This window comes from Stegodyphus dumicola, chromosome 4, assembly GCF_044657685.1.
Source record: "Stegodyphus dumicola isolate Sdum_Otavi_A_Nest chromosome 4, ASM4465768v1".
In the NCBI taxonomy this organism is placed as follows: domain Eukaryota; kingdom Metazoa; phylum Arthropoda; class Arachnida; order Araneae; family Eresidae; genus Stegodyphus; species Stegodyphus dumicola.
In genome coordinates, this window is record NC_140771.1 from 63355186 (window position 1) to 63368141 (window position 12956).

General features: G+C 31.7%; 1 protein-coding gene across 1 annotated transcript in view; it reads left to right on the top strand.

Moving 5' to 3' along the window:
• Positions 1-799: 799 nt before the first annotated feature.
• The window catches only part of LOC118190629 (ras-related protein Rab-19-like), a 34897-nt gene continuing 22740 nt past the window's right edge, over positions 800-12956 (top strand). The window contains exon 1 of the mRNA XM_035361377.2: positions 800-1140. Within this exon, the coding sequence (XP_035217268.1) occupies positions 949-1140 (192 nt within the window). The 5' untranslated portion in view covers positions 800-948. The remainder of the gene's footprint in view (positions 1141-12956) is intronic.

A 12956-nucleotide genomic window follows, 5' to 3' on the forward strand; every position in this document is an offset into this window, starting at 1 on the left:
AAATGGGTGGTGCACATCTAGATGTTACAGCGGTCCCATATACAAATTTTCAACGTTCTACAAGTAATCATTTTGGAGTTATGAGAAATGTATACATACATACGTACACGTCATGAAAAAAATCCCTTTTAAGTATCAGCTTAGAATCATATCCCTTTAATCCTACTTAGCAATCCGTTTTGGGAAGAAAGAGTCCTTCATTGTGTCCGTACGTACATATGTCACCCAAAAACATTATCCACATGGATTATATAATGGTCAAAAATGGATGTTTCCGTAGAAATATGATGCCCAATATTTTTCGCGATTACAGTACGTACTTCCTTTTTACTTCGTACAAGTAAGTAAAGAACGTATATTGACCTACATATTCTTATATAAACAATACCTAAGTGCAGTATATAAATATTTCAAATCAATAAAAATATCCCAATGGCACCCTCAAGAGAAAATCAATAATTATTTAAATTATCCAAATTTTCAAATTACAAACATAATATGCACTATAAATCTTAATGTAAGTACAAAATAACGCTTCACGCTGTCAAAATGGCTCATCTTATTAAATATCATCAACTAAGTATTATTTCAACTAAAATACAAACACATAATATAAATAAGAGTTTACCCGATGAATTACACAAAAAAGTACGAAATTATCAATAAAAAAAATATGCGCGCATTGTGACGCACAGGTATTGTTAGCAACCTCATCATTCGTATTCGAACAGCAACCGCATTCGTATTCGAACAACCGCATCATTCGTATTCGAGTAGAAACCGCATCATTCCTACTCGCATCGTATGAGTAACGAAATGGATGTGAGTAACGAAATTGATTTGTGAGTACCGAATCGGTACTTCGAGTCAACCGATGTACCCGTTACTCGGTAACGAATACATGCGGTTTGCTCCAGCTCTAAACAAGAATGACATCATGTTGTCATTATGGCAAGTAATGTAAATACAAATAGGTTGTCGAATTACTGCTTCAAACTAATTTTATTAGGGGATTACAATGTGGGGAAAACTTCCATGTTTTGCCGTTTTAAGAATGCTGAGTTTAAAGAAGATACGAAGCTGACAGTTGGAGCAGATAATCATACGAAAGTAATCGAAGTTGATCAACAAAATGTTACCGTAAGTATTGAATTTCGTGCGTTCAAGTGTGTTTCGTAACCATATACAAGAGAAAATGATTGCCTATTACATTAAGTCTCAGAATACTTTAGAATGTTTGTTATCAGTTTTATGTTTACAGTTAATAACTTCTAATTTAATGCTTCAGACTATTGAAATAACGTTTGTTTATAATGCATATTCATCTCTGCTGGTGTAACACCTCTTTAAAAAAATATACGCTTCGGTAATTACATACTAGGATTAAACCCAAACTATTGTTAACTATGTTTTGTTTTAAAAATTAAATGTTTCATTGGTCAGTGGTAATTTTGAATGACTTGAGCATTTACCTGTTTGAAATCCCAACTTAAAATGGACTAACCTGATAGTGCAAAAGTTTCTTATGTTCCATAGTTTGCTATGAGAAATGAAAACTTGTATTTCTACAGATTGTTATATGTACATATATGTACTCAAGACAAACATACATAAATGTAATTTCTGAATATAATTTGTAATCTGATCTACAAAATCTCTTCTTCCTTTTAGTTTTCAGATATTCTTAATTTATGCAGAATAAATACATTAAAATGCAGACGAAGAACTGCTATGATATTAGATATAATAATAATTCATTAATTTTTAAATTGGTATAAGATACATGGTAGATCTATACCTGTGCATACTTTTACATACGCTCCAAAAAATGTAACTTTTATTTTTATTTTTATCCCATAGTATTGGTTTTGTTATGTTGTGTTAATTTGTTTTTATTATTATTTTTGTGCTACAGCATTAATTTCTTGCTGCTATAGAAAGAATATGAATTTATTTATTGAATTTTGACAAAAGTTTTTTTTATTATAATGTATAAGATGATGAATGATTTAATTAAAAATGAAAGAGATGGAAATGATAATGATATAGATGACAATGAAGTTAATCTTTATCATATTAAATACTAAACTTTGAATCTGCAGCAGATTATTGTAATAAAAATTGAAGAATAAAGAAAATAAAATTTTGAGTAAATAATAAATAAGCATTGAAGAATGTTGTAATTGTATTTTGTTTTTCTTTGATTTGTACAAAATTTGATATTAATTTAATAATCTGCTATTGATTTAAAATAAGAAGAGGATAAAATCCTAGTATATGGTATGGGTTTGGCACGATTTTAAAAACTGTCGGCAACACCAAATGATGCATTTACATGTCATTTGGAATCACAAATGTTTACATTTGCCCCCAAAATGGAGCATTACCATCAGTTTGTATCGGCAAAAAATGTAAACAGAAAGATAATCTGAAAATGATAAATCCATAAGCATACAGAGACATAAGAACAAAAGCAAGTGTATGAAAATTGAAAATAATGTTTAACATACATCGCAGCAAATACAAAAAAAAAAAATCTACATACCAAAAAATTTTGCATTTCTATATTGATCATCCATTCCACTGCTCATCATAAACAAAAAATACACTATCAAGACTAAAAAAAGTTCCTCAATCAATTGAATAAAAATCATTTATGCTCACGATTTCTCAAAATCACCTGTGCACAGTATATTAGGATTAAACTAGAAAAGAAAAAAATATAATCCCTAGAAATTGATAAAACTAAAGTCATTTACGCTGCCGAATGTAAAATAGCTATACAATTAACAATGACAACAGCAACAAAAAAAAAAAAAAAAAAAAAGGGAATAACCCATTATTTTTACCTTTAAAAGAAAACAGTAACCCATCAAAAACTGGACAAATGCAGAATGTAAACTTTATTCATCTCTCAAATTTCGCCAAATCACGTAGTGTGTACCGTCTACTAGGACTAAGCCACATAGAGAAGTAGAAGAAAAATTTACAAAGCATTAAGAAAAAACAGCTATCAAAATTTGTGGTATGTTCAACATCTGTTTTGTATATTGACACAATAAATAAGCGTGTTCTTCTTTTAAAAACATTTTAATTGGCAAAAACACATACAAAGATTAATTTGTATTGTAGCTATCAAGATGTTGCTCATTATCTTTCCAAAATATGCAACTGTGTGACTATGTACAGATTCATATTGAATTACAAAATTTGTGATTTTTTATGTGGTAATACATTTGCCGTGAGGAATCAATCAATAAATAAATTAGAATAATTGAAAGTTGATTTTTTTAAATCTTTAATGTTGCTCTGTTATATTCTTTGGTAATTTACTAGTAAGAAACATGCTTCCATTTATAATTTTATTACAACTGGTATGTCAAGAGAGTTTCTACATAACAATTTATAGATTTTAGCAGAAAGTGAAATTTCTCTCATTATGAAAAGCATTCTTGATCATCTTCAGCAGGAAATAAGTACATGACTAAGTGATTTTAATTCCAAATTTGGATTTTTTGCTGAATTTGAAAATATATTAAATAAGCACAACGTTGATAACGATCTTGAAAAGGATTATGAAAATTTTGGTGAATTTTCTAATACAGATTTTAATAGAACAGAACTCTATTTCTAAATATGTGACTGCAAGATGTTTGCAGCAGAAAAGAAATTAAACCTAAAATTCCATTATGGCATCTTACTTTTATGATCTCATATGGAGAAATGTTTTTCCAAAGCTGAGAGTCGCGCTTTAAATACTTCTTGCTGGTTTTAGTAGCATGAATTGCTAGCGGTCAATATTCATTCAGGAAATTAAAATTATGTTTGCTTATCTAATCTTTGATCAATGATAGGACAAGATCACCTAAAATTTTGAAATAATTGATAAAGGAATTGATGAATTTTTTCATCAAAGGCTAGAAAAATGCATGCATAGTAATTAATGTATTATATTATTAATAAATATATCTACTTATATATAATATATATTAACTTTTCACATTGTGTAAAAACTGTTTAAAACAATTATATAAATCTGCAAAATAAATAATATCTTTTTAACTAATTCTAAATGTCTTATGTTAGATATGTCTGATTTTTTTCAATGCCACAGACACATTTCCAAATCTTATCTTAGTCTTGATTTTTTTTACTAGATAGTTTTGTCTCAAATTTAAAGCCTAACCTGAGCCTGTTATCCCGAAAAATTGTATACCGTTTTGTAGAAGTGTAGTTAGGTAGTAACTATTCGGAATATATTATAGAGTATTTTAAGGCAGATGCTGCATTTTATTAATATTTGTTTATATTCTTATTATGAGTATATTCTATATATTATATTACTAGATTTTGGGGTTGGGGGCTCCAAAAAGGGATTGTGCCCCGGGCGCCACTTATGCTTGTTATGCTACTGCAGTGGTGGTTTCAAATGCAAAATGCAGCAAAGATGTTTGGCATTGGTGAAAGCCCCATATGTGAGTGAAAGGAAAATGAAGTCATTGTAATTAATACGCCAAAGAATAAATGTGCTTTGCATAAAGGAGTAATGAAATGGGCTAACCTAGAAGAAAGTGTTGCAAACTGGGCCTTAGAAACTAGCCATAATGAATTAATTGTAACAAGAAACAGTATATGTTTATTTGCCCTAAAGTGAGCCAAAAAGAATGCGAATGAAAGCGAAAACTTTAAAGCAACTTTGAGTTGGTGTAGTAGATTTATGAAACGAAATAATTTAGCTCTACGAGAAAAACAAAAGTTTCTCAAAGGCTTTAGTTTCAAAAGGTTTGAATAATAAGTTGATTAGTTTCCAGAAGTGTGTTATTGACCTATAAAGGCAAAAATTTATTTACTGTTACATATTGGAAATATGGATGAAACTCCAGTAATGTTTGATATGAAGAAAATAAAACAATTGTGAAAGAAACAAAAACGGTTCAGCTGGTCACGAATGATCTCACTTCACCGTAGTGATTTTCTGCTTAGTGGACGGTTCAAAATTAAAACCCATAGTTATTTTTAAAAGAAATATGATGCCAAAATTTAATATCCCAAATGGTGTTTTTATCCATGTTCACGAGAAAGGATAGATGGACAAAACGGCATGAAATTGTAGATAAGATATGTTTGCCGAAAGTGTCCTTTTCCCTTAAAGAATCCAGAAAGTCTCTTAGTCTGCGAATGTTCAGATCTTATCTGATGGATAATGCAAAAAAATTACTGAAAGAGTGTAATGCATACAACAGAGACTTGAATAGGCTGGCCATCTGACCAGAAAAAATGAAGATCGTTGCTGCAAGAAAAGATTTATCTCGCAAAGCCCAAGCGAAATAGACCTCAGGACAGAACCCCAATAAAATGGATTGTTGTGTCGAAAAAGATCTTAATATTTTAAAGGTTAAAAATTGGAAAACAGTTACCAAAAGTAGAGATGCCTGAAGAAAGCCAGGGCCCACCCAGGGCTGTTGAGCTATTGAAGAAGGAGTAATACAGACATCGCAGTTATTCCAGGCGGCTTAACGTCATTAGTTCAGCCTTTAGATGTGTGTATTAATAAACCATTCAAAGAAAATTTAAAACAGCAGTGGAATATGTGGATGATAGAAGGGAAAAAAACATTTACAAAAGGAAGCCAAATGTGTCATGGCAGTTTAGAAATAGTGCACTAGTAGATAATAAAAGTATGGAATGGAATTAAACCCAACATAATTCAGAAGCTACTTAAAAAGTGCAGTATATCTAACAATCTAGATGCAAACGGAAGATGATTATCTATTTACGGATCAGAGTAATAGTGATTGTAAAAATGAAACAGAATTTGATGAAGTGCCTGAAAACGTAACAAAAGGTAAATATGATGAACTTTTCATGTTATCCAATAGTGAAAATTTTTAACATCATAAGGTATGTCATTTCTTTCAAATGAACATCTCGTATTAGGTACATATAGAAAGCTAATTTTTTTATGCTCATTCTTTATTTTTAAATCTATCATTTTTATACCCCACATATAACGTACACCCATAAATTTCAATCCTATTTTTTGTATTGAAAGTGCTCATTGTACGCTTGAATATACAGTATATAGAAATGCAAATATTTTGTTCTTTAGTTTGTTTACAACTATTGAATATGATCTCAAATGTTATAATTAAAAATCTTGGTCGCCTTTTATCATACGGGAACTGCACATTTTATTTTTTATAATGTTTATAAAAATTTTCTAAATATAACTTAAGAGATTGAAGGACTGAAATTTAAATTGCCAAAATATGAATATTTGTGTCATTTAAATCATTTCTGCAATAAAAAGTATATATTTACAATCAATGGCTGCAAAAATAAATACCATAAAGACTTCTGTTTACATGGTATATAGTCTTTAATTTAGCAATAATCCTTTTTATTCTTCATTTTAATTTGGTTATATCCTCTTCATGTCCTAGATTACAAATATATGAATCTAAAGGGTATGATCTCAAATTTAGTTTGCATTATATCATCTTATTAATTCCACAAAACGACAGCTCTTATCCAATCACAGATCAAGATTTCAATAAAGGAAACAGCTCTGTTAACATTGCTTTGCTAAAATGCACACTTACTTCCTTTTTCTCCTCACATTGTGCTTACATATGTCATTTGCCTTGGTGATTCATCGCGCACTGTGCTTACACGTGTCACTCACTGTGTAAAGATGCAATAAGCTACATAAAATTGTGGGGTGCATTATTGCATCCAAAATCAAAATAATGTGCATTTGCATCCAAAATCAGAAAAAAAATGAGTGAGGTGCATTATTGCATCAAAAATCAAAATGATATGCTGTTATTGCCACATCTGTCTGTGAATTTCGTCTTACATAGTTATGTATTTTTATCATTGTATGTATCCAGGAAAGAATCTCAAGTTACCCACAAAATATATTGCACACACAAACATAACACATTCTTTTATATATAAACTCCTGGCGACCTATCCGCTCAACCAATCAAAATAAAATTTCAGGTATTCTTATTTGAAGGTATGCGCTTGTGATTGTGATGATTTAAAACAATAGAGTTCTCATGTTTAACATTACAGTAAAAAAAAAATAGAAAGGCAACACTCACGTTTTGACTATGCAAATTAATCAGAACATTAAAAAATGGCATCGGAATGATGCACATGTAACAAAAATTGCTGGCATAAAACATTTGCGAAGATGAGCATTCTAAAGTACTAATGACAATACAACAGAGGAGAGGGAAGAATTTTTTTATTGAAATTGCAAGTTTTCAACATGCCCACCTTCACAGGTAATAACTCATTGCATGTGGGAGATTGTTGACAATAATGATGAATGTAACATCACAAGAGAAATCTGTAAAACTTCATATTTTATGTCAGCTTTTAATTCTAATGAATCTTTTAGATTTCATGTGCACACCATAGAAATTAGCAAAAGCCCCGTAATGCTTAGTTTTAAGTTGATATTTCACCTGTCTGTTCTAAAAATAGTAAACTTTTTCTGCACTGCATCATTTCGAGACTAATCCATGTCATATCACTCTTACATAATTTTGGTGAAGTAAATGGAACTACGCTCAAACAGGCAGTAATACTGTTACATGAGTTCAAATGCACTGAGAACTGAAGCTAACTCATTCTGAATTAAGATTTCACCCTGAACACAAGTCACTTGCTTTCTACACTTCAGCCTAGCTGGACAGCTGCTTGCCACTCTCTTCTTACTGCAAAGTGAACAGAAATGTGTGCTAAGTCGTATGTAGCCACAACATGTTTTACTAAAATAAATATCAATATGTAATCTGCCTTGGCTGCCTAGTTGCTTATTATTATGGATCAACATTGTACAGCGTCAATATTTCTACAATATCATTCTAATTCTGTTGCTTTCATTACATAGATATAGACAGGGTGGTCATAATTTTTTTTTTTTTTTTTTTTATGTATGAACCCCTGGCGATCTATCCGCTCAACCAGTAAAAATGGCAGCACAATCCAATTTCAGACCTTTAGGGAAGAGAAAAACATAAGTCCCTCCGGCAAGATCAAAATGAGGGAAGAAGAGTTAATACATAGTTTTTTGTTTTGATATGTTACAGCTTCCAAACTTGATCTCCAGGTTTTCAGCTTGTATCAGCATATTGTTTTCGATACTCTTGTTTCTTTTCAACCAGTTCTTTAACCTGGTTGACTGTTGTGGCAAATGTCTTCAAATATGGGGTAATTTTCGGCTACAAAATTATAATTGGAGATAACTGGTCTGAGATCATGTGTAACATCGTCTGGCTAACATAACTATCTACAAAATTGGAGAAATGCAGCAGTTTGGCTGGTGGTTTCGCATTTATGTGTATTCATTGCAAAACGAATTGTCAGAAGCTTTTCTGCCTGAGAGGAATGTTTATTGCCCACAGGTATGGCTAATCTAGATCTTAAATCTCTGTTCTTTCACTGTGCTGGATTTGTTTGAGGATAATACACTGGAGTGAACAATCAGTCAATGTTAAGTAGAAAACACACTTGCTGCATGAGAGCACAAACAGAGTTCCATTATCACTGATTAGCTTCTGAGGCAATCCATTTCATAAGAAAATCTCTTCGATTAATGTAATGGCAAATTCCTTTGCAGTAGCAGTGGCTAAAGTGAAAAGCTCCTCCCATTTTGTGTTGCAATCTTCAATAATAATAAAACAACAATAAAAATCCATTTTTTTCTCATTCTTACTTTCAGGTAGTAAATAAATCAATAGCAAGGGTTTCAAACCATTGGTCATTTTTGATATCTGGAGTAACCCAATATTTATATGCTGCTCAACATAGAGAGTTGCTTCTCCCTCTCACTGGAACATAGTGTTGTATTTTATTAACAGAGCATTGAGTTTTTCTATTTAGTTTTCAATTAATTTTCTTCCTTCATTTTCTACTAATCAAAACATGTTAAATTTGCATTATTTTATGGATACTCAGGGGTTTTAAAACATCATCATTAAAGCTAAATTTCTATTTAGGGCTGTCATAGAAATACTATCTATTATTTTTAAGGTCTAAAACAGTTTCAGCACTATGTAAAAATTTAGTTCCTGAAAGCATTCTATTATCTTTTATTGTAGGTAACAGAAATAAAAAGTTATTCAGAGCGATCAAAAGAGTTGTCTGGGGTTACTGGATGGAGAACGTCTGAAGGTATATAGCTCTGAAATCAGTTTCTACTTTCTTGAGAGGAGCAAGTCAGGGCATTTAGCCTTAATAAAGCCTCACTTCCCACATCCATAGAAACTAGCAGGTGTTCTATCTTCATTTTCACACTACAGGTGGTCGATCTTTATTTTCATACTATCTCTAAATAGGGCATTTTTAGTATGTTGAGGATTACCTCTATAATTTTTGGGACCATCTCGTTGTTGAAACTTGGGGGTTTCCTTTCTAACATTTTTATTTCATACTTTTCTTCGTACAGATAGATCTGATTTGTCAGTAAGCTGAAATGGGTTGTTTCACTCACTCCAACTATTCAAAAAGTACTAAATCAGAAGACAAACAACAAAAATCAGCGTTATATTTACAAAATTTCCACAGGACCAGTTTCGATGGTTTTACCGAACCACCATCCTCAGCTGCAAAAACCGCAAATGAACAAGATAGGAAAAAATGATTAGATAAGATAAGAAAGCCTGGACAAGAATAAGCAAGTGGCGCCATCTGTTGGTGAAACCAGAACTAAAACATAATTTCTTTAAAGGCCGAAGGCAAATTTGGATTGGAATCAGGATCGTTAACTAGAACAGAAAAATTTTTATGAATGTGAAATGCCTCTAGAAAATCCAGTTCTCCAATGGAAGATGTTTTTTGAATAATTTTGGCAGCAGAAAAATTGAAAGCGGGATTTTCGGACCAACAATGTTGCGCAACAGAAGACTGTGTTTCCTTTTTTCTAACATATGCCTCATGTTCCTTGACGTGAAATTTTAAGGCTCTCTTAGTTTGGCCAATGTAAATTAAACCACACTGGCAAGGAATCCTATAAATACCCCAGGAATTCATATCCGGAATGGGGTCCTTAAGTATGGAACTCGGAATTTTATTGATGGGAGAATACACAACACAAAAGTTAAATTTCTGCAAAATATGTGCAACTTTATAGCTAATTGATGGAAAGAAGGGAATGACAACAGAATTTTTATAATCTCCTAAAACAAGAGTGTGCCTTTTAGTGTGTTGAGTTGAGAATTTTTAAACTGCTTGATTAATAATGTTGGGTGAAAAGCCCCTGTTAATAGCTATTGCTTTTAAATAATTTAGTTCTTCATCAAGGGCTAGTTTGGAGGAGCAAACTTGAAGAGCATGAAAAACATAGGAATAAAATTAAGCTAATTTTTGTTTAGTCGGATGACATGATTTAAAGTGTAAGGGAAGGAAATTCTCATCTCAACACACTAAAAGGCACACTCTTGTTTTAGGAGATTATAAAAATTCTGTTGTCATTCCCTTCTTTCCATCAATTAGCTATAAAGTTGCACATATTTTGCAGAAATTTAACTTTCGGGTTGTTTATTCTCCCATCAATAAAATTCTGAGTTCCATTCTTAAGGACCCCATTCCGGATATGAATTCCTGGGGTATTTATAGGATTCCTTGCCACTGTGGTTTAATTTACATTGGCCAAACTAAGAGAGCCTTAAAATTTCGCGTCAAGGAACATGAGGCATATGTTAGAAAAAAGGAAACACAGAAGTCTTCTGTTGCTCAACATTGTTGGTCTGAAAATCACACTTTCAATTTTTCTGCTGCCAATATTATTCAAAAAAACATCTTCCATTGGAGAACTGGATTTTCTAGAGGCATTTCACATTCATAAAAATCTTTCTGTTCTAGTTAACGATCCTAATTCCAATCCAAATTTGCCTTCGGCCTTTAAAGAAATTATGTTTTAGTTCTGGTTTCACCAACAGATGGCTCCACTTGCTTATTCTTGTCCAGGCTTTCTTATCTTATCTAATCATTTTTTTCCTATCTTGTTCATTTGTGGTTTTTGCAGCTGAGGGTGGTGGTTCGCTAAAACCATCGAAAGTAGTCCTGTGGAAATTTTGTAAATATAACGCTGATTTTTGTTGTTTGTCTTCTGATTTAGTATTCAAAAAGTGTTCTTTATAATCTGGAGGGGCTCTCTTCTTGATCTACCGGTACCAAATTCTTTAACTGCTCAAGCGTTGTGACTTTTGATTCCTTAAGCCACCCATTAAAATAAGTTTTGTAAGTCAAAATAAAAGTCTTACCATGTGTTTTCTGGACTTTTCTTCTGTTGGATGAACAGTTGTTAAAATTCATCAGCACTCAATTTCAAGTGCTTTAAGATCATTTCTTTTATTTTCTGACAATCCAGAGCATCATCAGAAGATTCTTTTGCAATTAGTTTTGCAACATCTGTTGACAGAAGACCAACAAGATAGATTACCCATTTTGAAATTGGTACCTTCAGTCAGGTCCAGAAGTAAACTATGTCAGCTGTTTTAGTATCAAAATTACGAATTAACTTGTTCAGTTCTAACTTAGGCATTTCTGTGTCTATAGAAGAAGATAGTGTTGCAGACTTTGCGTTACTATCAGTAATACTAAAGTGTAATTTTAATTTCTTCAATTCAAACAACTGTTTATTTTCTTTTTCTCTGTCTCAGCACGTTGTTCTATTTCCATATCTTTACTATCATTTCTGATGCGATTCAAACATTCTTTTTTAAACTCTGCATCATATGTGGGTCTAATGATTATAGCATTACTTATCTCTGGAATTCTAAAATTTTTCTCTGTCACTACCTCTAGTGTCTCTGCTGTTTCAGTTAAATCCTCTTTCTTCTCTTAAATGATGCTCCATGTTTAAATGAAAGTTGATAAAGTTCCTCAAAGTGTACACCTAAAACTTTTAGTATGCCAACATATATAGATTTAAAAATATTTTTATATGGATTTAGAATATATCAAACATACATAATCAAAAGCAAAATGTGAAACAAAAAAATAACTCATTTTACACCACTTTCTTTCGATTTTCTGAAATAATATATAAAATACCATTCTTGAACCATAAACTGTTATAGAATACTAATGCAAAATATAGCTTCTTGAGACGATATATTTCTATACCTTTTCTGTTGTTCTGTTTTCAGAACAAAACTAAGAATCATTTATTATACTTGGCATTTATTTTCACTGCTTCGTATTGAAATTTGTATGGAGCAAAATACTTGAACTTTATGCGAAATGTTCATTCAAATATTATCAAATCGCCAACATAGTGGGCCTTACCACAAAATTCCTGATTTAAATTTCAGCAATACTTCAAAATTTATCTTTCGTTGCTAAAGGAATTGGTATGCAACAGAACTCTATGCCATGATCAGGGTGATCACATTTCATATAAATAGATTCAAATTCAACAGAACATTTAGCTGATTTGGAGGAACAGTGAAAATGAAATTAGGTTAGTTTGACCAGAATTCTTCTGATATTTACTTGATGATGAGTGAAAGCGAAATTAAGTCAAGGTGACTGGAATTCTCAATTAGTATTCCTTCAATTTCGAATTTGCTTAACGATAAATTATCAAGCATTAAAGTTTACTTATCTGCTACATATCCGTGGACTGTCCATAATGTTCACTCCTGGTTTTGATGATCCTCCTGGTTTTTAGGCCCTGTAGTTGAGCTGCCAATTTATAACAGGAAGATTCATTTTCTTACTTCAAAAGACAGAATGATCTTTAAAAGATTTTCTTTTAAACATAATGTAAAAAGAATTACAAGCATAATGTTTACAACTCAAAGTGGCACACTTAGTATTAGAGCATGGTGCTTCTGAAGAGAACTACTCATTCGTTCTTTTTTGGCTGTCAAATTCAATTCATATTAAACCTTTATGGGAAAGGAGAGCAAAGTCCCACTGAGTTCAAAATGAGG